Below are 25,107 nucleotides of genomic sequence, written 5' to 3'. Positions count from 1 at the left end.
CTCCCCTCCCTTCCCCTCCCCTCCCCTCCGCTGTTTCTTTTCTTTGAAGGTCTCCCTCTGTTGGCCAGGCTGTAGTGTAGTAGTACAGTCACAGCTCACTATAACCTTTAACTCCTGGGCTCAGGGCCTACTCCCACCTCGGCCTCCCAAGTAGCTAGGAATATAGGTGTGCATCACCATACCCAGCTAATTTTGATATGCGGTCTTGCTCCTTTGCCCAGGCTGGTCTTAAATTCTTGGGTTCAAGTGATCATCCTGCTTTCGCCTCCCAAAGTGCTGGGATTATAAGTGTGAGCCACTGCATCCGGGCTACAGCAGTTTTAGTTTTACAGAAAAATTGCTCAAAAAGTACAAAGAGCTCCTGTATACTTTATACTTCTTCTCCCTCCCACTCACACAGTTTCCCCTATTATTATTAACACCTTGCCTGTGTGATATTAACATCTTTAATGTGTGGTACTTTTGTTATAATTGATGAGCCAATATTGATATGTTATTAACTAAAGCTCATTAGGGCTCACTCTGTGTTATATAGTTCTATGGATTATGACAAATGCATAATGTCATATATCCACCATTATAGTATTATATCATACAGAATAATTTCACTGCCCAAAGAATGCCCTGTGCTCCATCTATTCACCTGTCTTCCCTACCCGCCGATCCCATGGCAGGCACTGATCTTTTTACCGTCTCTATAGTTTTGCTTTTACTGAAATATCTAGTTGGAATCATACAGTGTGGAGCCTTTCCATCCTGGCTTCTTTCACCTAACAATATGCATTTAAGATTTCTGGAAGTCTTTTTGTAGCTTTGACACTTTATTTCTTTTTATCCCTGGATAATAAGCCCATTGTATGCAGGACATCTTGGTTGCTTCCAAGTTTTGGCAGTTATGAATAGAGCTGCTATAAACATTTGTGTGCAAGTTTTGGTGTAGACATAAGCTCATTTGGGTAACTACCCAGGAGCACGATTACTGAACCATATGGTAAGCGTATATAGAGCTTTGTAAGAAACTGCCAAACTGTCTTTTAAAGTGGACATATAGGCTGGGTGTGGTGGCTCACGCCTGTAGTCCCAACACTTTGGGAGGCTGAGGCGGGTGGATCATGAAGTCAGGAGATCGAGATTATCCTGGCTAGCATGGTGAAACCCCATCTCTACTAAAAATACAAAAACAAAATTAGCCAGCCGTGGTGGTGGGTGCCTGTAGTCCCGGCTACTCGGGAAGCTGAGGAGAATGGCGTGAACCCGGGAGGCAGAGTTGGCAGTGAGCTGAGATCATGTGACTGCACTCCAGCCTGGGCAACAGAGTAAGACTCTGTCTCAGAAAAAAAAAAGTGGACATATAATTATATAATTTTGTACACCCATCCAGCAATGAATGAGAGTTCCTGTTGCTCCATATCTTCACTGTCGTTGGGTGTTATGTTTTGAATTTTTGCCATTCAAACAGATATTTAGTGGTATCTTATTATAGTTCTAACTTGCATTTCCACAAATGACATTTGAATTTGATATTGAGTGTCTTTTTATATGCTTATTTGCCACCTATACATCTTTGGGGAGGTGTCTGTTCAGACCTCTCTCTTTTTTTTCTTTTCTTTTCTTTTTTTTTTTTTTTGAGATGGGGTCTCGCTCTGTCATCCAGACTGGAGTGCAGTGGTGCCATCTCAGCTCACTGCAAACTCCACCTCCCGGGTTCAAGTGATTCTCCTGTCTCAGCCTCCCTAGTAGCTTGGGACTACAGGCATATGCCACCAAGCCTGAGTAATTTTTGTATTTTTAGTAGAGAGGAGGTTTCACTATGTTGGGCAGGCTGGTCTTGAACTCCTGACCTGAAGTGATCTGCCTGCCTTTGCCTCCCAAAGTGCTGGAATTACAGACGCGAGCCACCACGCTCAGCTTGTACACAGTAGACTCTCTGTTGAGTCTCTTGTGCTTCTGAAATACGGTATCTATTAGACTCATTAAAGAATCTCTGAGTTTTTTCATCCACCAAGCCATTAGGAGGTGATAGGACTTTCCTCTTGTTCTGTGATACATGAAGCTGTATTTCTTCCCGTACAGAATTTTGATTGTTGTAAATGGCTGTCTCTTATAAATTTAAAATCTGGAAAGCAAAAAGCTGTTTATGGAAAAGCCCTCTAGTTTGAGAACCGGTTTCCTTTATGCCCTCAGGTTCAAGTCTCTTACTCCTCAGTTGGGAGATGTTACACGCAGCAGCATTCATCGCATTGCCTTTTAACCAGGTGTTTTTCTAGGTTCTTAGTCATCTCAAGTGAGTAGTTATTTTTAGAACTACTCCAAGGACAGGGTATTGGGTGCCTTTTGAGAAAACCAGAAAAAGAATTTGGCAAATATAGCAGATTTGGGAGGTTGATTAAATACAGATCTCAGTAGAGGTCCTGAGACAGGCTCTGGGATTAAACTAAATTTAAACATATTACAATTAGAGACAAAAGAAAGTGAGAAAAACCTGGACTTAGTTAAAATCGAAGGTTTTTTTTTTTTTAATGTTCCAAAGTAATGTGCTTTGTTCACCATTTTCACTAACAAGTTGCAACTAAGTGGCTATAGCGCTTATTACTAAATTATGGAGAAACAACTTTTTAAAAATTAGTTTAAGCAGAAACGCTTTAAGGCAGCAAAATTTGATCTGTATAACCTATAAGTATATATTTTCAGAAATAAAATGTTTCCCTCAAGGACTGAGTATAACTTTTAGTAAAGAAATAATCTGCTTGGGGAAGTCACTTTGGCTACATAGAACTAAAGCAGAGAGGAGGTGGCCAGTAAAAGGATTCTGAGAAGGGGGTAGCTCCTCATATCCTGGCTCTCTTGATTCAAAGTAAATAATGACATTTGAGTAAGAAGTCTTTGCCATGGACTAAGTGCCAGGCAGGCCTGAGCTTAGCCCCAGTTGAGGGGTTACTTGCTGTTCATCAGTCCCCTCAAAGTGCTCTAGCGTCCTTTGCAAAAACCCTGTAAACGTAACCTCACCCCCATTCCTTTCATCTAACCTCAAGATTACCAAAAACCATTCCTCACACCCAGATTTAGAGACTTACCCAATAGGAAAATGATTCTGAGCTGTGACATGTAAACAAAACAACTGTTTTGTTTATCTGTCCGGTGGACTGAATGTTCAGGGCTCTTTCTTGGTAGGTCACTTCATAAAGAGAAGTAAGGGAAGAAAGGCAGGGAAGATGATCAGAGAAGAGCTGAGGACAAGTGTCATCCAAGGAAGTCAAGAGGATTTATCCTGGGCATGGTGTAGTGACAAGAACATTTCACTGGGAGACAGGAGGCCTTGGTTACAGTCTGGCTCAACCATTCACTGTCCTTTCTCCTCACTGTGTCTGTTTCCTCATCTGTAAAGGTTTTGGACAAGATGGTTTTAGGCATGGGGTTAGTGAGATGAATAAGACAAGGATGTTTCTGATAGAGGAAACAAGCTTGTTGTAAACAAAGAAAACGTAGTATTGTAGATGTTTTAAGTAGGAGTCTTTAAAGAAGAGCTGTGGTTATAGTTAACTCAGTGGGGCTTTGAAGAATGCTTGAGATTCCACAAAGATTAAGATGGGGGAAAGCAGAGAGAACAGCATGTACCAAGAGACGGATGGTACATAGCTGACACCCAAGGTAATAAGAGTGGGGAGGGTGATGGAGCCAGAAAGGTACCTGGGGTTAGATGGGGAGGTCCTTACTGCATGTCAGGCTAAGAAGTTTTTCCCATTGGTAAGAGAGAGTTCTAAAGCTCTTAAGTAGAAGGAAAACCTGATTAGTTAGCATTTAAAAAGTAGAATAGTGACAGCATCATAGATAATGGTTTTTTTTGTTTTTGTTTTTGTTTTTTTTCCATGGAGGAAGAGACTTGAGGCAGTCAAGCTCATTTGGAAGTTATTTCAAGCGTAAGGCAGTGACTTAGAGAGGAAGGGACGAAGGGACAAATTTATGATCTGTTTTAGGATACAAAATAAATATTTGGGATTTGGTAACCCTCAAATTGACCCATTCATTTCCCCTAACCTCAGCCATGGCTGATTTAGGTTGGGGTACATAACTGTTAGGTACAAGTCGTACAATGTCTTATAAAGTCCATTGGCTTTTGAAATCACTGAGCCATTTGGTTCCTTTCCCTGGGGATGGGTACTGAAGTTGTGTGGGCAAGCTTGTTCTTAGCCTCTGTAATTGAAGAGCTCCATTCAGAAGCAGTGGGGAGTAATTGATGTTCATCCTCTAGAGGCTGGAAAAATCAAGGACCACAGGAAGCTTTTTATAAAGGAGGCCAAACCCAGAAATAAATTTTCTCCAGAACTCCTTCTTAAAAGGATTCTTAAATCTCATAACCGGAACCCTTTCTCTCTCTGGACTAGATCTGTCTTCACTTTTAAAAAGTGTTTGTGTGTATGTTGTTAAAGAAAAAATTGCTTCTGACACTTCTTAAAATGGTTCAGTCTTTGAACCCAGAAGCTTGAGGTTACAGTGAGCTATGATTATGCTACTGCACCCTAACCTGGGTGACAGAGTGAGACTCTGTCTCTTAAAACAAACCAAAAAAAAAAGGTAAGGAAGGTTTTTTTTTTTTTTCCTCTTTTTTTTTTTTTTTTTTTTGAGATAGAGACTCGCTCTGTTGCCGAGGATGGAGTACAGTGGCTCGATCTCAGCTTACTGGAACCTCCATCTCCCTGGTTCAAGTGATTCTCCTGCCTCAGCCTCCCTCAAGTAGCTGGGATTACAGGCGCCCGCCACCACACCCAGCTAATTTTTGTATTTTTAGTAGAGACGGGGTTTCACCATATTGGTTGGGCTGGTCTTGAACTCCTGACCTCAGGTGATCTGCCTGCCTCAGCCTTCCAAAGTGCTGGGATTACAGGCGTGAGCCACCGCGCTCAGCCAGGAAGACGTTTTTCAAGACTATTGCAATAGGAGAGAGAGATCCAGCTTAACTCCAAATATGACAAGGGCAAGTGGGGATTGATAGCCAAGGAGCAAGGCAAAGGGGTCAGTGGGTGGAGAGTGACTTAAAGGAAACATCGAGGGTAGGGGGATTCTGGCTAAACTGACCTAACGGGATTCTTGCTGAAGGCAGGCCAAACTTGCTGAAGTTAGACATCAACAGTGGAGGATGAGGAACTTGATCAGATATCAAGGATGGGGGTAGGTGGTGGGTGAGGCTGTTTGCGGGGACTCAAACTTACTTAGCGGGATTCTTGCTGAAACCAGGCTGGGCAGGTGAAAGATAAAAGGTGAGGTGGCATGGAGGCAAGGTCAGGCCCTTAGAGGGCTTTGAGGAGCCTGACTGAAGTTTGGTCAAGCAGAGTCTTTGCCAGTGTGTGTTTTATTACAAAAGTAATATATGCCTCACCTCCAGAACTAATTTGTCTTCAGAGCTTGGTATGTAGCCTTCTATATGTTAGTATGAGCTTAGAAAAATACTCTGTTCCTACAGAAATGAGATCATACTGTACATACTGTTGTGCAGGTGCATTTTCCACATCGTAGATCTTCAGTGTTTTCCATGTCAGCACGCATACACTGGTCTCAGTCTTTAAAATGCCTTGCCTCATTTTAGATATTATTTACGAAAATTGTAAACTGGAAGTAATTTATATTTTATATTTTAAATTATGTTCATTACTTTATATTATAAATTATATTTATATTTTAAATTCCAGTTTATAACTTTTTTACATACATTATCCCATTTGTTCCATAAAATGATCCTCTAAGGGTGGGGATAGGGCAGGTAATATTTCCATTTTACATAGAGGTTACATGATTTATTAGAGACTTTGCAGCTAATATGTGTTAAGTCCAGGATTCATACATGTCAGTTGCATGTATGAAAACAATTTTAGATCTTTGACATTCAGCTTACATATAAACCACATGTGGAATACTGTTTTTGTCTGTGGTGCTTTGGGACTTTAAGGAAATATATGTGGTGTATGTAGTACCTAGACTCTGATAATAAATTTCATTTGAGACGTTTATCCCTTTTACGTGTATTATTAATTTCTATATTGAAAATTCTTGTCATTTTAATGTCCTCAAAACAACAAAATAATCATGTCAAATATTAAGATTAAATGAATTCAGTCAGTTTGTAGCAATACTTTCAATACTTAAGTAACAGACTTAGTCAGCTAATTGGAGTTCTGGAAATGTTAATGGAAGTGTCTCAGTTAACTACCTCTACTCATGTCCCTCGGGGACTCATTTCCTACCTGGAACATCACGCCTCTCTTTCTCAGTATTCTTTATTGGTTTCCTGGGACCCTGGAGAGAAAGAAAAGGCAAGACAGGATGAATGAGGAGTGGGGAATGTGAGGCAGGGCGGAAATGAAAGAATATGAGCTGTGGGAATTCACCTTATTCAGGAATGGGAAAAACAGCAAGGGAAAAGCCATTTCTCAAGAAGCTGTATGGCATGCTGGTGAAGATTTTGAGTTAAACCCAATGTCACCCTTTCTGGCTCTGTGACCCTAGGTAAGTTATTTCTGTCCATACTTGTCAATTTCCTAGGGTTTCCTTATAGAGTTCTTATGAGAAGTAAATAGTGGGTTATCTAATCCACTTAAAGTATATTTGGCCCCCAGTAAACATTTAATCAATGTTAGCTGTTATTTCTAGGCTTTTTAGATGCGAAGTCCCAAGAAAGGAGTCTGAAAGTCTGGATCCAGTAAAATGACCATATAATGTATTTTTCAGGCCAGGATGCTATTAATAATTGTGGGACAACAAATATTAGCCAGTATTTATTATTTCCCTAATGGGGAGGCATCTGTGCCCCAAAACTGTGACTGATTAAGGCAGCTTTCCTTCCTACCTCAGCCCAATTAAGCTAGGCCTCTGGACTTTGACAGGCCAGGGAGCAAATCATTCTTAAAAACTCTTTGACAGATAGACAAATACACACTCACTCACTCGCTAAATCACAGAAGAAACTTTGCTTTTTGTTTCTAGGTAACATGTCTTAAAGTGATATGAGTCTGTGCAAATTTTACCAAATATTTGTGCAGTATTGTTTACCCAAGAAATCACTTTGAAGAAGATATTTAAGTTCTTTTTATTTATTTATTTATTTTCAGAGACGGAGTCTTACTCTGTCACCCAGGCTGAAGTGCAGTGGCACGATCTCAGCTTATTGTAACCTCCACCTCCCGAGTTCAAGTGATTCTCCTGCCTCAGCCTCCTGAGTAACTGGGATTACAGGCCCGTATCACCACACCCAGCTAACTTCCGTATTTTTAGTAGAGATGGGTTTCTCCTTGTTGACCAGGCTGGTCTCGAACTCCTGACTTCAGGTGATCCACCCGCCTTGGCCTCCCAAAGTGCTGGGATTACAGGCGTGAACCACCTTGCCCCGGCCTAAGTTCTTATAAGTAGTTTCCGTCATTTAAAAACAATAACTTTGACACATCTTAAATAGTTCTCCTCATGCCTTTAGGTGTAGATTTTTCTTACCTGTTGAGTTCTCAGCATGTGCCAGGTGCAGTGCTTAATTGGTGGTGAGGATATAATGGTAAACAAAACATGTTTGAATTTGCCCGAGTTGCTTGTTGTCCAGTGAGAAAGGCAATCAAGTAATGAAAAATGCAGAGCTCTAAACTGAGATTGTTGTGATGAAGGCAAAGTACAAGGAGTTCTACAGGAAGTTCTTGAAGAGCCTGACCCGGCCTGGGAAGGTGAGGAAGAAGTTCCCTGAAGGGAGTTTTGCTCAACACTGAATGTCAATTAAAAATGGCAAGATGGGATGGGGGGCTGGGGAAGAGACAGAAAGGAGCATAGTCTTCTAGGAAAGGTTCTGTATGTGGAATGCAGAAAACTGGGAAATGTCTGTTTTTTAAAAAATCAACGAGGCTCCACAGTGATCCCACATTCTTCCCGCTGTTTGCAATGCCCTTGCTGTCCTTTTTCTTGCTAATGGCATTCCATTCATCCATCATCACTTTACAGTATACTTTTTTGTTTTCATGTCTCTGACATCCTTTAGGACAGGGACTTGGTCTTATTTATTCATTGTAAGATGTTTAGAAAAGCACAGCAGCCTTTCCTCTTCTTTTTCCCTCTCCCCATAGTGCCAGGTACTTACTGTGTGCTTGCTCCTTGGGAAGGGGGCACAAGACAGGCACAGTGCCTGTTGTCATGGAGCATGCACTGTAATGATTGTTTTGCTCACTGAGTAAATACGCTGAATGATTCACCCTTAGAATCAGAATTGTGGACTCTAGAGGCCATTTTCATAGAGTTTCAGCAGTTTTGTGCCTTCTTTACAGTTGTGCAACAGAAACAATCAATGCTCAAGTGTTAAGAAGCCACTAATAAAGTAAGTCAAATTAAGTAAGATAAAGGCCCCCTAAATAATAGTGAAGGCACTGGAGAAATAAGGCTTTTAAAAATATGATGTATATGTTAATCCTCATGAACACATCCTAATTACAGCAGAGAACTCTTGTAGTGTTGTCCACTTTGTGGCGGTGTGCTTCTCAGGCTGTCCTGTCTGTGTCCATATTGGAATGACGGTTTCACACTGTACTCATTCATGTACTGTTCACTATCCACCTTTCTGTTATGAGGATTGAGAGGGAGCCAGTGCCTCGCTTTCCCAGGATAGCCATAACTTAAAATAACAATCCTTAGAGCAAATGTACATGGAGGTTTCAAACAATTCGTCATTGCTCTTGGGAAACCTGTGGATTTGTGTGTGTGTGTGTGTGGTATTGTGTGTGTGTGGTATTGTGTGTGTGCATTCAAATTGCGGACAAGAAACAGAAGGGCTTAGAACAGAATAGTGAGAAGGGCAACACTGGATGTAACTGCTATGTTTATCCTGAAGATAATTGTCCTTGGCAGGGTAGAAGAAGGAACTCCTTGCTGGCTTTGTGGAACAAGGAGGCCATCCTTCCAAGTTTCTCATGTGACTTGTGTCACATGTGCAATTAAAGTGGTGTCACCTTTCTTGCTTGTGTCTCTCTTAAGAGACAAACTTTTCAAAGTCACTGCTTTGCAGAACATGTTTAAACACAAAACCACAAGGTTACCAGAATTATAGATTTCATAGTTGACAAGGGTCTGCCCACCTGTCACGCAGTGTCAGCATCCTTTCTGCATCGGCCCCACTGGAAGGCCGTTTGTGCACACCTGATTCCCTTCCTGGGAAAGCAACCATTTCCAGTTCTTAGTGTTTTCTTCTTCTGGTGTTTCCTCCATATTTCTGATTGTTAGGCTTATGCTGTTATTTCTTTATTTAAAAATTTTAAACATCCTCTATTAGTCACTGTTAGCCTTCTTACACTTTCTGTCCACTGCCTCCCCCTTCATCCTTCAAGTATATCACAGCTTTTAGTTACATCAATATTCAGTGCTTATGTTTATGTTATTATGACTGTTAGTATTATTTACCTGCTGAGCCAGTTATGCTATAATTCTGTTTTTTCTTGTACAATTAATTAATTTTCTTCCCGTTGATTTTCTGAGTTTTCTTTTTTCTTTATTCCTTTTTTTTTTTTTTTTTAGACAGTCTCTTGCTCTGTCGCCCAGGCTGGAGTGCAGTGGCATCAGATCTTGGCTCACTGCAACCTCCACCTCCCAGGTTCAAGCGATTCTCCTGCCTCAGCCCCCCCAAGTAGCTGGGATTACAGGTACCTGTCACCACACCCAGCTAATTTTTGTATTTTTTAGTAGAGATGGGGTTTCTCCATGTTGGCCAAGCTGGTCTCGAACTGCTGACCTCAGGTGATCCGCCTGCCTTGGCCTCCCGAAGTGCTGGGATTACAGGCGTGAGCCACCGCGCCCGACCATTTTCTGAGTTTTCTACGTCCAGCTTATTCTTACTTCCCAAATCACAACTGTAATTTTTAAGTATTCTTTTTTAGATCCTAGGCAGATACATCAGTTGATCATGTTAGTTTCGTTTCCTCCTGCAGATTCCCCCCTGGATTCCCAGCATTCTCCAGATATGGTCTCTAGGCTGCATAGCTGATTCCCTTCACCCCGTTTCCTGGATACTCATCTTCCTCTTTCTCGGTTTGCTCATTTGTTTGGTAGAGCACATCCTCCAGTCACTTCCTGATAAAAGAATGTGTGGGAGGTAAAGTTGGAGACCCTGCATGTCTAAAAATATCCATTCTCTTTTTATACTTGACTGACTGGAAGTCATTTCACCTCAGAATTTTGAAAGCATTTCTCCTTTGTCTTATGGCTTCCAGAGGTGCTATTGAAAATTCTGGTGGTGCTTAATTCTTTGTATGCAAGCTGTTTTTTACCTCTCAAAGTGTGTTCTCTTTATCCCATTTATTATAAGATTTCACAATGTGACTTTTAAAAATTTCTTATTCATTATACTGAGCACAGGATGGACTCCTATAAGCAGAAGTTCAAGGAAAATTTCTTAAATTATTTCTTTGATGATCTTTTTCTCTCTTCTCTGGAACTTTTGGTCCTCGAATTTTATCTTTCCTATTTCCAACCTCTATCTTTGGTTCTACTTTCTGAGAGATTTATTCACCTTTATCTTCTGGATCTTTATTTATATTTTATTTATATTATTATTTTAATTTCCAAGAACTTTTCACTGATCGTGTTTTTTTTTTTTTTTTTTTTTTTTTTTTTTTTTTTTTTTTTTTTTTTTGATGCTATTCTGTGATAATAGATTTTTGAGGTTTTATTTGGCTCCTTGTCTCATTTCTTTGAGTCATTTTTTTCTGTTTATTTTGTGTTCTGTCTTTTCATGTTAAAGGCTTTTCCTCAAATGTCTGGCAATCCTTGGTTGTCACTTGTATTAAAGCATGAGACACTAAAAAGCTGGTTGGATGTTCTGTGTAGAGGTGGGAAGAGATTGTCAAGGATGGGCTTTATATTAGTATTATATAGGGTTATGGGGGAGGAGCACCCCTGTTTTGTTGAGAAATCCCCCAAAGCCATCATGTGTTGAACTTTTCTGTGGTATCATTTGTTTTCTCCAGGAAAGAATCCCTCAACTTTCCTGTGTGGGGATGGGAGTGGAGCTGCCAGCATTCTGGAAGCCAAGTGGGTTAGGGAGGCTGGGATCTCATCCTTCAAGATAGAGACTTTCATTCAGGGCCTCTGATTTCAGTACAGTTCCTTCCCCTGCCTTCTGCTGTTCCTAATATTCCTGCATCTAGATCTGAGCTGGTTCTTACAGAATAAATCAGCCTTCTCCTGTGTAGGTAGAGGAGTGATAGTCCCTGGCTGTCCTGGATGTGACAGCAAACCTGGTGGTATAACACCTCTTTATACAGAATTTGTATTAAGTCCTGGTTTTCAGCCCCTCCCCATCCCTGGCCTCCTCTGCCACCTGGTGCTTCTAATCCCTGAGCCTTCCCAAGGGTATCTGTGTGAATTGGAGTCCCCTTCACGGGCTGCAGAGATTCACTTTCTCAGCTCTACTAACTTACCTACTTTTTATCTTTCAAAAAGGATCAACATTTTATGTTCAGTTATCTTCTGTTCCTTTCACCCTTTTTATTTAACTCTGGTTTTAATGGGATTCAGGAGGGAGCAGAAATAAAAGTACATGCTCAGTTTTGCCCAGTTAACTGAACTCTTTTGGCACTGTTGTGGGGCTTTTGTGTCTGACTGTTTCATGTCTGTGTGTTTTGTCTTCCCTTGAAGATTACAAGCTTCTCTGACAGCAGGGATGGTTTCATAGACTCCTTGTATCTCTCCTTTTACCCTCAACTGTTAAGTATGTAGAAAGCATTTTAGGAAGGATGTGTCAAATTCATTTGAGTAAGATGAAATCTTTTCTAAATTAGACTGATTTGAGAGAGTGTTTCCTTGTGTTGGAAAACTGCCAGCCCTTCCTGAGGTTCAGAGATAAATCTCCCTTTGCAAGGATAACCAAAAGAAGAAAACATTGAAAGCTTTTGACAGAAAAAGGCTGATGAGACAAACTCCTGTTTAGACCTTATGATTTAATGAAGAATTTTTGGAGAGTTGCCTAGGACCTCTCTTTCCCCTCGAGTTTATTGCTCCCTCTTTACAGGGTCTGTGATCCAGAAGGCCTTTATCTGACTTGATGCTTTGAGTCGTTGACCTTGACCCACAGAGATGCACGTTGTTTCCTGTAAACATTCAGTGTCAAGGGCCTGGAGAAACTGGAGGGAACATGCACTACAGTCAGATGTGGAATTTTATTTCTGTTCTCATGTAACCAACTAATCAGCAAGTCATTTGAACTTCAGTTTTCTTACCTGTGAAATGGAAATACCAGTATCTGTTTTCCTTCTTCATAGTATGCCTGTAAGAGCCAAGTATGGGTAACATGCATGCAAATACATGTAAACATTTAGACATTGTCACTTTAAGTTATTTGGTGTATAACCATGGTACAAACAAGGATGGGTTTTATATAACATAGGATTTTGGGTTCCTGTCCCTCATATCAACCTACTGACCAGACATCTACATATGGGAGTCAAAATTCATTTCAGCCTCAACAAATTCAAAATAAAACTCCCTCCCGCTCCCTTCTCTTCTCCCCTACCTCACATCACCGCAATCACAAAACAAAGCAACCCTGGTTTTCCTCTAGAATTCTCACTACTCACCAAGTAGCCTGATTCAAACAGCCGCCACTGCACCCCAACCTGCATTTGACAAGGTCCTGTCTTTTGTATTGAATCTTATCCTTTTTTCTCTGTCCTCTTTGCACTGCTGTCATTTAGGTGTTCACTTCATGCCTGAATTACTAACTTCATCTGGGCTCCCTGGATAGTCACACACTTCTCCTAGTGTATCATTTACACACCCTCTCAGCATAATGATGAAAAAAATTCTGAAATATGTCAGGCCATCACAACAGTATAGTGAATAACAAATGGACCATCTGAGTACCTGCCTCCCAGCTGTCAACAGAAGGATTTTTCTAAAACACCCATCTGATCATTCCTTGCTTGAATCTCTTCAGCGGCATACAGGACCCTTTCTGATTTGACTCTGCTGGCCTATTCAACCTTGCATTCACCATGCTTCCAGTTGTATGCTCCAGCCACTCATAGTTACTTGCAGGTGTCCCACTTTGCTGAGACTACTTAGGGGACAGTGAATTTGGATATTGCCTCTTCGTTTCTGCCTGGCTGCTTCCTCCTAAACTTTAAGTCTCAACTTAAATATCTCCTCTTCTGTAAAACCTCCCTGTTCCCATTTCCCTTAAGCCAGTTTGTGTACTTCCTTCCCAGAATGTCACACACTATGTAGTATTGTCATTTGTTTACTGGTCTGACTTCCTCACTGAACTCAAGGGTAGGGACTGTCCAGCACTGTGGCATCAACATTTATTGGACTGAACTGGATTGGACAGTCTTCTGGCCCATTGAGATACCATTACTTGTCTGTGTAAAATAATATAGTAGCTGGGCCACCACATGAATCATGTTTACTGCCAGCTAAGAGCCACTTAGGGTATCATTTGGTCCAGAAATCTGACCTCACACACATGAAAGTGGCCTGGGCACTTTGGTTCTAACTTATGGTTCTTCTGTCTCTGTTTTACGTATAGACATCTCAGATGCAGTGTTCTTGTATATCCCATCAAGAGATTTTTGCCATTCTTAATGGATATAAATGTACTAGGTTTGTTATACTGCATAGAGACCATGTCACACTGGGGTGGTGTTGGTTCAGGGTTGGCAAGAATCTGATCTGGCAAGAGGGAATGAGCAGGCTGCTGAAAACTGAATGTTAGAAGTTGCACCCTGGTGGCCCTGGGCCAATTCCTTACATAGTGCTCTGTTCTTGGAAACATGAAGGATTTCCCTAAAGGACTTATAATATATGGTATGAATGAGCAGAATAAAGAATTCATTGTGGTTCAGGATCAGATAGGATAAATGTGGTGGAAGGTGCAGTGGATGATCTGGAAGATCTGAGAAGGGTGAAATTAATATCAGCCAGTGTAATCAGGAAAGGTGTTGAGGATCAGGGGACATTTGAGTTGGGCCACTTTCTGTACTCGACAGAATAAATATCCCATTTATCTTGTTTTTGCGATTCTTAATTTGATTTCACAGAGTCTTTAAGCAATTTTACCTCAAGTTTTCGCTTGAGTTTTGCTGGGTCTGAAGAGTGGTAAGTAAATTTAGCTCTGAGTGTTGATGGATTTTTGAAATCAGGTAGGAGGAACCCTGATTCTCTGTTAAGAGACTTAGTTTCTGATCACCTCAGTTTAGACTTTAGAGCCTGCGCCTCCTCTTGGTTTGAAAATGCTCCCCTTTCCTTCAAGTGTGAACTTTACGTCCTCCTCGGTTTTTTACCCTGGGCAGTGAGCACTAATAAGTGCTCAGCGGATGCCTGTGGAACTGAACTCTCCTTGGTGTCCTTTGTAATGTCCTCTGGCATCTCTGTGGGCAGAGCTCCCTGCTACTCCCCTCTCCAGCCACATGTCAGGCACGCTCCTTCCCAGGGCTCCTGTGTTTGATGTTACTCTGCTTGTCTACCTCAGACACCCTCACGGCTCTTTACTTTCTTCAGATCTCTTCTCAAAGGTCACCTTCTTAGAGAGGTCTTTCCTGATGACCTTATCTCAAATATCACTCATTTCCTTTTTATCCCCTTCCTTTGCTGCCTCTGCTTCCTTTGCTCACTTTTGGCCCTTATCACCACATAGGCGTCATAGGATTTATTTGTTTGCTTATTCACTCACTCTCTCCCTCCTCCTAGAAATCAAGCTTCATGAGGGCAGAGACTTTGTCTTTTTCCATCGGCATCTCCAGCCCCTAGAAGGCGCACTTCACATGTCTGTTGAATACATGTGTGAGTAGCTCCACAAACAGGACCTCATTTGACACCTTCACCAAATAGAGTGGGCTGTTTCTATTCATCAAAACCTCCAAATCCAGCACAGCGCCCAGCATGTCTACACATACAGTCAGTTTTTAAAGGAATGGAAAGAGGCCTTTGAGGGGGGATTCAAAAGCCACAGGGCCTCACCAGTCATATTCTTCCATGCCCTCCACAGTGCTTTAGATGCCATCCCAAAACGTAGGTGCCGCCAAGGCGCATAGGGCAAGGCTTGCTGTGCTTCAGCATCATGTGAAAGCAGGTAAGCTTTTTTTGACATGCTAGGCCTCTCAATACTATTATACTTGCTCAAGCTTGTAGAAGTTTCCATGAATGATTTAAGTCCTGGGGAGCCCATCACAGTAGACTTTACAAATGCAGAGACAGTGCTGTGGAGAATCAAGTGAATTGTCCAAGATCAAAAAACGTGACAAGTGGCAGAGGCGAGTTTTGAAGTCAGGTCGGCTAACCGCAGAGCCCACGCTCCTAACCTAGGTTCCATAGCTTCATCACGCATGCTTGCTGTGACTGCTCCAGGACCCATTAAGATCAGTCTGAGCGTTTGTCCTGCAAGTCATGAGCAGCTATTGCATTTCTGCACAATCTCTACAGGTTAAACTTTGCTTAGGAATCTCCTAGGCTGTGGTTAAAGTTGTTTTCCCTGGTTCCTAGTGCATTATATGCTGCTTTTGTTTGTCGGTGAGTAGCCCTCTGGTGCTTACAGTTTTAGAAAACCTAATAGGACAGCCGTGGTAGGGAGGAAGACCTAGATTGTAAATAACTCTTTTCTTGAGCTGCCAAAAAGGAAGAAACTTGGGTGGAGGGGGATGTTACTACCATCCTGTCTGAAGCTGAAATTCCAAACAAGGAGATTATAGTTCTCCATTTTCGTTTAGATTTTGTTTAATATGTTCCCCAGTCCCCAAAACTTCTAGATGGGCTTTTGAAGGAGAAGGTAGAGAAAAAGAAGGAAAAAAGACCTCTTTGGTTGGAAAGGTTGCAGCTTTTTGCAGTGAAGTCATTATCTTTTTTCCTTTTCTGATTGTTTTAGGGAAGTTTTAGTGCTGATGTAGGATGTCCAAACTTAATCACCTTTAAACCAGTCATGGAGGCAAAAGCTAGAAAATGATGAGAGGCTTGCTTGATCCTGCCTTTTTGTTAAAATCAAAGGCAGTTTAAATCTTAGTTTCGGGGTTCCTTGGGGACATGGACTGAGAGGGCTGAGATAGTTGAGTTCTAATAGAACTAAATTAGTTGCCGATAGGCCTGCACTCTCAGCCACTTTAACCGGTCTTAGTATTTCCTCTTTCTCAGCTCCTCTTAGTTATTCTAGTCATCTTGCTGCTGAATTATGCCCACTACATATTCGCTTCACATTGTCGTTCCAGTTAGATAAGACAGTCCTTGTTTGGCCAAATGCCATGAGCTCCATCAAAGAGAGTTTTTGATCTGCCACTGATTTGGCATGTGATTTGGGGCAAATAATTTGTTTTTAGCTTCTTAGTGTCATCTGTACTGTAATGATGATATTTCCTCTTGTGTGGCAATTTGAAAATAAGTGTGACAACTGCACCTCACAGATTTTCCAGATCCATGTCACTTGCCGTCACCCTGATCCATTGTCAGGCACAGTCATATACTTTTTGGTTTGGAAAATGAGATCATTGTACAAATGTGTTAGAGATTTAATTGCATTTAGCTCCTTGTTTAGAAAGTGCTGTAGAAGTTCAGGCTTAGTGGAGGATGGGGTATCATGATATCCCTCAGGCTCCTCACCTTGTCTTTACCATCCTTAGTTGGCAATGAACAAATAGCCTGGATATCAAAATATATGTAACTTGCTTTGTAAAAATTTATTTTTAATTGACAAAAACTTTATATATTTGTTGTATACATTATGATGTTTTAAAATAGCTATACATTATAGAGTGGCTAAATTGAGCTAATTAACCTATGTATTACCTCACATATCATTTTTATGGTGAGAACACTTAAAAACCAACTCTCGGCCAGGCGCAGTGGCTCACGCCTATAATCCCAGCACTTTGGGAGGCCAGGGCAGGCGAATCACTAGGTCGGGAGATCAAGACCATCCTGGCTAACATGGTGAAACCCCATCTCTACTAAAAATACAAAAAAAATTAGCCAGGCATGGTGGCATACGCCTATAGTCCCAGCTACTCGGGAGGCTGAGGCAGGAGACTCACTTGAACCCGGGAGGCGGAGGTTGCAGTGAGCCGAGATTCCACCATTGCGCTCCAGCCTGGGCGACAGAGCGAGACTCTGTCTCAAAAACAAAACAAAACAAAACAAAACAAACAAACAAAAAACACCAACTCTCTTAGTGCTTTTTTTTTTTTTTTTTGAGATGGGGCCTCGCTCTGTCACCCAGGTTGGAGCACAATGGCATGATCTCGGCTCACTGCAACCTCTGCCTCCTGGGTTCAACCAATTCTCCTGCCTCAGCCTCCCGAGTAGCTGGGATTACAGGCATGCGCTACCACACCCACCTAATTTTTGCATTTTTAGTAGAGACGGGGTTTCGCCATGTTGGCCAGGCTGGTCTCGAACTCCTGACCGCAGGTGATCCGCCTGCCTTGGCCTCCCAAAGTGCTGGAATTACAGGCATGAGCCACCACACCGGGCTGCAATTTTTAAGATTATAATACATTGTTACTAAGCATAATTGCCTTATTGTGCATTAGATCTCTTGAATGTATCCCTCCTGACTGAAATTTTGTTCCTTTGACCAACATCTCCCCAACATCACCCCCTCCAGCTCCTAGTAAACACCGTTCTACTCTCTGCTTCTGTGAGTTGAACATTTTTAGATTCCATATGTAAGTGAAATTATACAGTATTTGTCTTTTTGTGCCTGGCTTATTTTATTACCATAATGTCCTCTAGGTTGATGAATGTTATTGCAAATGACAGGATATTCCTTCCTTTCCTAAGAAAAATATGCCATTGTTTATATATACCACATCTTCTTATTCCTTTGTCCATTGATGGACAGGTAGGTTGGTTCCATATCTCAGCTGCTGTGAGTAATGCTGCAATGAGCATGGAAGTGCGGATATTTCTTCCATGTACTGATTTTACTCCCTTTGGATATACCCAGTAGTACAATTGCTGGTTCATATGGTAGTTTTAGTTTTAATTTTCTGAGGAACTTCGTACTGTTTTCTTTAAATGGCTGTACTAATTTTTGTTTTTACCAACAGTGTGCAAGGGTGCTCTTTTCTCTACATCCTTGCTAACACTTAGCTTTTGTCTTTTCGGTAATAGCCATTCTAATAGGCATGAGGTGATCTATCATTTTGGTTTTAATTTGCATATCTGTAATGACTAGTGATTTGAGCATTTTTTCATATACCTATTGGCCATTTGTATGTCTTCTTTTGAGAAATGTCTTTTCAGATCTTTTGCCCAATGTTTCAGTGAGGTTATTTGCTTTCTTGCTATTGAGTTGTTTTCAGTTCTTTATATGTTTTGGATATTAACCCTCTTAGCAGATGTATGGTTTGCAAATATTTCCTCCCATTCCATAGGTGGTCTTTTTACTCTGCTGGCGGTTTCCTTTGCTGTACAGAAGCCCACTTTTCCTACTTAAAATGTATCTTAAGATTGTAAACCTAATATCTACATGCTCATTAAAGTAGCTTGTCACCCATATACAGCTGTGTTTTATTAACATTTTGACTTTTTTTTCTTCTTTTCCTTGTGCACAGACGATTCCCCCGTTTCTTTTATAATATTATTATTATAAAAGCACTATGTAAATAGATTCTCACTGTAAGTGTTTTAAACTGTGGTAGAATACAGAGCGCAATAGGAAAGTCTGTCTCCATCATCTGCAGTGCTCCCTAACACACAGATTTCCTTCCCCAGAGGTGAGCACAGTCAGCATTTGGTGAGTGCTCTTCCGGTCACCATCCATTTACAGCGGTGTGTATTATACAATGACTTCTTCTGTTGCTTTCTTGTGACACAGTATGTCTTGGGAAATCTTTCCATGTCAGGACTTAAAGGTTCAATTTGTTTTCTTTCCTTTGTTATTACTGTTGTTGTTGATGGTTATGTAGTATTTTATTTTTTATTTTTTTTATTTTTTAATTTTTTTGTAGTATTTTATTTTATGAGTATACCTAATATTTTACTGCTTGCCTATGGATAGACATTAAGTTTTTAGTTTTTAACTCTTACAATGAAGCAATCCTGTACCAGCATGTGTCTTTGTGCACATGTGTAAGTATCTCTGTTGGGTAGTTGCCTGTAAGTGGAATTGCTGCCTCAAAGTGGATCCTATTTTTGGTTTTGATCAATGGTGCCAAATTATCTTCCCAAAGGAATTTACCAGTTTAAACTTATACCAGTGGTGTTTAAGATTGCTTGTTTTCCTAATCTTTAGAAACACTTGATGATGTCATGATGTTCATTTTTGTCAATGAATGCTTTAATTTGCATTCTTCTAGATTGTGTCTCTGTAGATCTGACCTTGTCTACTTCCTGCCTTTTAGCAATTCCTCAACATTGCCGGTTACTTGATGGTATCTTTTTACAATTTTCTTGGTGTGAATCTGTCTATAGCTATCTGTGTAGGGTGGGATATCTTTTCTGTCACTTCAGAGAACTTTAGGCAGGAGGTAAACTTGTGCACTTAATCTACTATCCTGATAAATTTCATCCTTTCTGAGCTATGACTATAATATTTACAATTTTGTTTCTTTTTTCTCCTTAACATTATGATCTTTTTTTCTTATTACATAGCAATATAACTGGCATATGATATTCTACTCTGTACTGTAGTCACCATAATTTGTCTATTGATGCCTATTGCTAAAATTTTACTTTATTATTTATTTATTTTGAGATCGAGTCTCACTTTGTTGCCTAGGCTGGAGTGCAGCGGCACGATCTTGGCTCACTGTAACCTCCGCATTTTGGGTTCAAGCAATTCTCCTGCTTCAGCCTCCTGAGTAGCTAGGACTACAGGTGCACACTACCATGCCCGGCTAATTTTTGTATTTTTAGTAGAGACGGGTTTCACTATGTTGGTCAGGCTGGTCTCAAACTCCTGACTTCAGGTGACCCACCCGCCTTGGCCTCCCAAAGTGCTGGGATTACAGGTGTGAGCCACTGTACCCAGCCAAAATTTTATAAATAATATTGCTTCCAACACTGAGCATACAGGCTCTGGGCTCAGATGGTTTTACTGGTAATTCCTTGTAATTTTAGTGCTCTGTCATTGTCTTTTTTTTTTTTTTTTTTTTTTTGAGACACAGTTTCTGTCTGTCTCTCAGGCTGGAGTGCAGCGGTGTGATCTTGGCTCACTGCAACCTCCAACACCCAGATTCAAGCAATTCTCCTGCCTCAGCCTCCTGAGTAGCTGGAATTACAGGAGCACGCCACCATGCCCAGCTAATTTTTGTGTTTTTAGTAGAGACAGGGTTTCACCACGTTGGGCAGCCTGGTGTCAAATTCCTGGCCTCAACTGATCCACCAACCTCAGCTTCCCAAAGTGCTGGGATTATAGGCATGAGCCACCACACCTGGCCTGTCATTGATTCTTCAATATGGAAATGAGTAGACAGCTGCCCAGCTGACCTGTGACCTAAACCTAACACTGATACCATCCAGTGACAATAGCACAAAAAGCAAGAACTTTAAACCAGCCTCAATTATGAATATAGATTCTAAGTAATCTACTCTTAAATAGATGCTCTCAAGTAGAATTATAATGGAAATGGCCAATTAAGTTTACTCCAAGAATGGCTTAATATTAAGAAACCTATTGATAATAATATATTAGGTTGTTAAATGTGAAAAACTTATCTCCATATATGCAGAAAATACATTTAACCAACTATCTCTAATAACACTTTTTGGAAAAAAAATAGGATACTTCTTTTACAAGTTACAGAGTATCTACCTCAAACCATTGGAGGCATTTTTACTAGAAGCAGGAACAAAACAAGTTTGCCCTCTGCTACTTGATATTCTTTTAGAAGTTCTAGCCAATGCAGTAAGGTTTGCAGAAACAGAAATAAGAACTAAGGCTTTTAGGATTATTTGATATTATTTTAGAAACTCTGGTCAATGCAGTAAGGCCAATGCAGAAACAGAAATAAGAACTAAGGCTTTGAGGATTAAGTAAGGTAACATTTCAACTTCCCTCCTATGGTGTTTTTAAGTCAGATAAGACACTGTGATTATAGATTCTGTTATTTTTTTTTTAATTACTAATAAGACATATTTACAGAAGAAAGACAAAATCGTCTCTTTCATCTTAAGACACATCTCCTGGTGCTTTTTTGATCTTGGTCCTTGCTCAGCGACTCATCTTAATTATCTGATCCGTGTTGAGGTCTCTCTCAAACCTTCAGTCACCAGCACAGGAGTGGGTGCTCAATACCTGTTCTGTCTTTGATGACCTTTCAGTGAGCTGTTTTTGCAGTCATGGGAGTACTAGAAGAAAAAACTCTTAAGCGATGACACCGTTGTCTTGACACTTAACTCTGTTTAGCAAACCATTGAAGTGTACCCTCAGTGCTATGCATCTCTGCAGTGTATAGCTGCTGTACATTATCAGGAGTCATTTGGAAGTAACTGGTCTGGTTGAACACCACACAGAAATCTTTACTAATTAGCTAGCTATCTCTAACTTTGGTTTGTGACTCCAGTCTGTGAAATCTATGTCTCTCTCTCTCTCTTTTTTTTTTCCCTGATAGCATGTGGAGAGGGCCAAATGTGAACTGTGTTGACAGCACTGGCTACACACCCCTGCACCATGCTGCTTTGAATGGCCATAAGTAAGTATCAATGTACTGCATCCCTGCCCTCACCCTACAGAACCCAGGCCTTCACGTTGCCTTTTCATTTTCTAGAAAAGTTTGCTGGCTGGGCTTAGTGGCTCATGCCTGTAATCCCAGCACTTTGGGAGGCCGAGGTGGGAGGATCACATGAAACTGAGTTTGAGAGCAGCCTGGGCAACAAAGCAAGCCTCCATCTCCACACACAAAATTTTTTTTTTTAATTAACCAGGCGTGGTAGCATGCCTGAAGTCCTAGCTACTCAGGAGACTAAGACAGGAGGATTACTTAAGCCCCGGAGTTTGAGACTGCAGAGAGCTATGATTGTGCCATTGCATTCCAGCCTGGGTGACAGAACAACCCTATCTCTAAAAAATGAAAACAAAACAAAGGTTTGCTAAGCGGTAGCACTGAAAAACAGAGAAAAACAAACCTAAGTTCAGTTCATTCAGGATTTCTGTGTCTTTCTTTCATGTGTTATTTAAACATCCTTCCCCACCCCACCCACCAAAAAATCTTTAGCCAAGAGTTAAGTTTTACCTTTTCTTCTGCTTGTTCTTTTCCCCTCTGGAATGTTCCAGTGCTACGTAATGTTCTAGGTATGATGATCAAATTTGGGGCAGCCAGAACATAAAGGGGCGGGAATCTATTAGGTAACTAACTGCTCGATAAACTGAAAATAGATTGAGTGGTCATGAGAAAGCTGTCTTCGGTTTCAATAGTTATTTATTTACTCTCTCTTCTTGCCTGCCATTCTTTCCTCATAAAATTAGCCCTGTACATAAGAACCCTTTTTAAGGGAAAAAAATACATTAAATGGCCTATGTAATTCTCCTGAGTATAGAGAAGTTATTAGGAACTGGGTGGGATTTGTGTGAAACGTTCCGTGGAAAAGACATGCTTTGGGGAGAATTTGAGAGAGAAGGCATGGGCTTAAGTGATTGGGCACTGCCTTTCAGATTGCTCAGCAAAGGGGCAGGCATTGTCAGGGAGCACAGTGAGTGGTTTTGCCAGGATGTCAAAGAATGTAAACCAGAGTGTAACAAAATAGAAGGTGTTAAAGGAAAACAAGTACTATAGGCAATAAGTAGCAGCAGTGTAGTTTTTTTGTTTTTGTTTTTGTTTTTTGAGATGGAGTTTCATTCTTATTGCCCAGGCTGGAGTGCAGTGGCACAATATCAGCTCACTGCAACCTCCACCTTGTGGGTTCAAGCAATTCTCCTGCCCCAGACTTCTAAGTAGCTGGGATTGCAGGCACCTGCCACCACACCGGGCTAATTTTTGTATTTTTGGTAGAGACGGGGTTTCACCATGTTGGTCAGGCTGGTCTCAAACTCCTGATCTCAGGTGATCTGCCCGCCTCGGCCTCCCAAAGTGCTGGGATTACAGGCATGAGTCATGGCGCCCGGCCACCAGTGTAGTTTTTTTTTTTTTTTTTTTTTGAGAAGGAGTCTCGCTCTGTCACCCAGGCTGGAGTGCAGTGGCCAGATCTCAGCTCACTGCAAACTCCGCCTCCCGGGTTTACGCCATTCTCCTGCCTCAGCCTCCCGAGTAGCTGGGACTACAGGCGCCCGCCACCTCGCCCGGCTAGTTTTTTTTTTTTGTATTTTTTTAGTAGAGACGGGGTTTCACCGTGTTAGCCAGGATGGTCTCGATCTCCTGACCTCGTGATCCGCCCGCCTCGGCCTCCCAAAGTGCTGGGATTACAGGCTTGAGCCACCGCGCCCGGCCACCAGTGTAGTTTTTATGAGGAGGGATTATTGGAATCATTTTAGATTTTGCTGAGCAAAGAGCTCCAGAGCCCTCACCCCCTTAGAGTATTTTGTGTCACTTGTCCAATATTTGACCCACCCTAATTGACTCCAACATACCAGAAAGAGGCAATGGTTGTTTCCTTCAACATTAAACATTTCTAAAGTATACTGAATATAATCGTTAAGTTAAGCCATCTTAGATATAGCTAAAAAGAAATCTATAGAGAACACTGTTCCCATATATAGTGGGGTAATCTGAATTAAAGTGAATCTTGAACTTAAATGACTATAGTTTGTTAGCCAAGTTCATTTCCAGATGGTGTTTCTATTTAAAGTGGGGATTTTCTTTGACCTCACATTCATACGGATAATTATATACTGGTATCTGTTTAATTAGTGCTGTCACCAGGAAAAAAGTTCCTCTTTCTGGGGATATCAAATGATAACATATGTGTCTGGCTTGCTTTTGCAGTAACTTTTTATTGATTGATTGATTGATTGATTGATTGATTTTGAGAGAGTCTCGCTCTGTCGCCCAGGCTGGAATTCAATGGCGCAATCTCAGCTCACTGCAACCTCTGCCTCCCGGATTCAAGCAATTCTCCCTGCGGCAGCCTCCCGAGTAGCTGGGATTACAGGCATCCACCACCACACCTGGCTAATTTTTGTATTTTTGGTGGAAACTGGGTTTTGCCATGTTCGCCAGGCTGGTTTTGAATTCCTGACCTCAGGTGATCCACCCACCTCGGCTTCCCAAAGTGCTGGGATTACAGGCGTGAGCCACTCTGCCCAGACTACAATAACTTTTATTCTGCTTGACCTCTCTGCTTTCAGCGCCTACATCACTAAATGCTCTGAATAATGTGGTGAATAATTATATTTGTCTTGTATGATTACTTTTATGTAAATTCAACACCTGAATGATGTTTAAACATCATAAACAAGGAAACAGGTTTGGACAAAGAGTCCAAACATTTTCTTTTTTTTTTTTTTTTTTTTTGAGATAGAGTCTGGCTCTGTCACCCAGGCTAGAGTGCAATGGCACTATCTCGGCTCACTGCAACCTCCGCCTCCCAGGTTCAAGTGATTCTCCCGCCAAAGCTTCCCAAGTAGATGGGACTACAGGCGCCTACCACTGTGCCCGGCTAATTTTTGTATTTTAGTAGAGATGGGGTTTCATCATCTTGGCCAGGCTGGTCTCGAATCTGCCCGCCTCAGCCTCCCAAAGTACTGGGATTACAGGCTTGAGCCACCGTACCCGGCCCAGATATTTTCAAAGTAGTAGAAAATAGATTACCAAGAAAGCCTAAACAGAGAGGTGATGAGTCAGTATAGCATGGCTCAAGGTGGTTCAGCTGCGTATCATCAGCTGTACAAGTAGCTCATGGAATAAAAGGAAAAGCCTGGGCGGTGAGCTCAGGTAGAGACACAGGAGCCAAATGAGATAAATCTGTGAAAAGGCTTTGTGCCATACACGTGTAAAGAGCCATTAGCTGGAAAGACTCCCGAGTTCTACCAACTCATGATTGATTTTTACCTTCTAGGGATGTGGTCGAGGTTCTTCTGAGGAACGATGCGCTGACCAACGTGGCTGACTCGAAAGGCTGCTACCCTCTGCATTTGGCAGCTTGGAAAGGAGATGCCCAGATAGTGCGGTTGCTCATCCATCAAGGGCCTTCACACACCAGAGTCAATGAACAGGTCGGAAGGAAGGGAGACTTTCCTCC

At 41.4% G+C, this 25,107-nt stretch overlaps 1 protein-coding gene across 1 annotated transcript in view; it reads left to right on the top strand.

Annotated features, from left to right (window-relative positions):
- ANKS1A (ankyrin repeat and sterile alpha motif domain containing 1A) overlaps positions 1–25,107 on the top strand; it is a 201,371-nt gene that overhangs the window by 57,099 nt on the left and 119,165 nt on the right. Inside the window, exons 2-3 of the mRNA XM_017853620.1 lie at positions 21,546–21,626; positions 24,925–25,081. Coding sequence (XP_017709109.1) covers positions 21,546–21,626; positions 24,925–25,081 — 238 coding nt within the window. The remainder of the gene's footprint in view (positions 1–21,545; positions 21,627–24,924; positions 25,082–25,107) is intronic.

The sequence above is a fragment of the Rhinopithecus bieti genome, unplaced genomic scaffold (assembly GCF_001698545.2).
Source record: "Rhinopithecus bieti isolate Rb0 unplaced genomic scaffold, ASM169854v2 scaffold_36553, whole genome shotgun sequence".
Classification (NCBI taxonomy): domain Eukaryota; kingdom Metazoa; phylum Chordata; class Mammalia; order Primates; family Cercopithecidae; genus Rhinopithecus; species Rhinopithecus bieti.
This window is presented reverse-complemented; position numbering and strand designations above follow the sequence as displayed.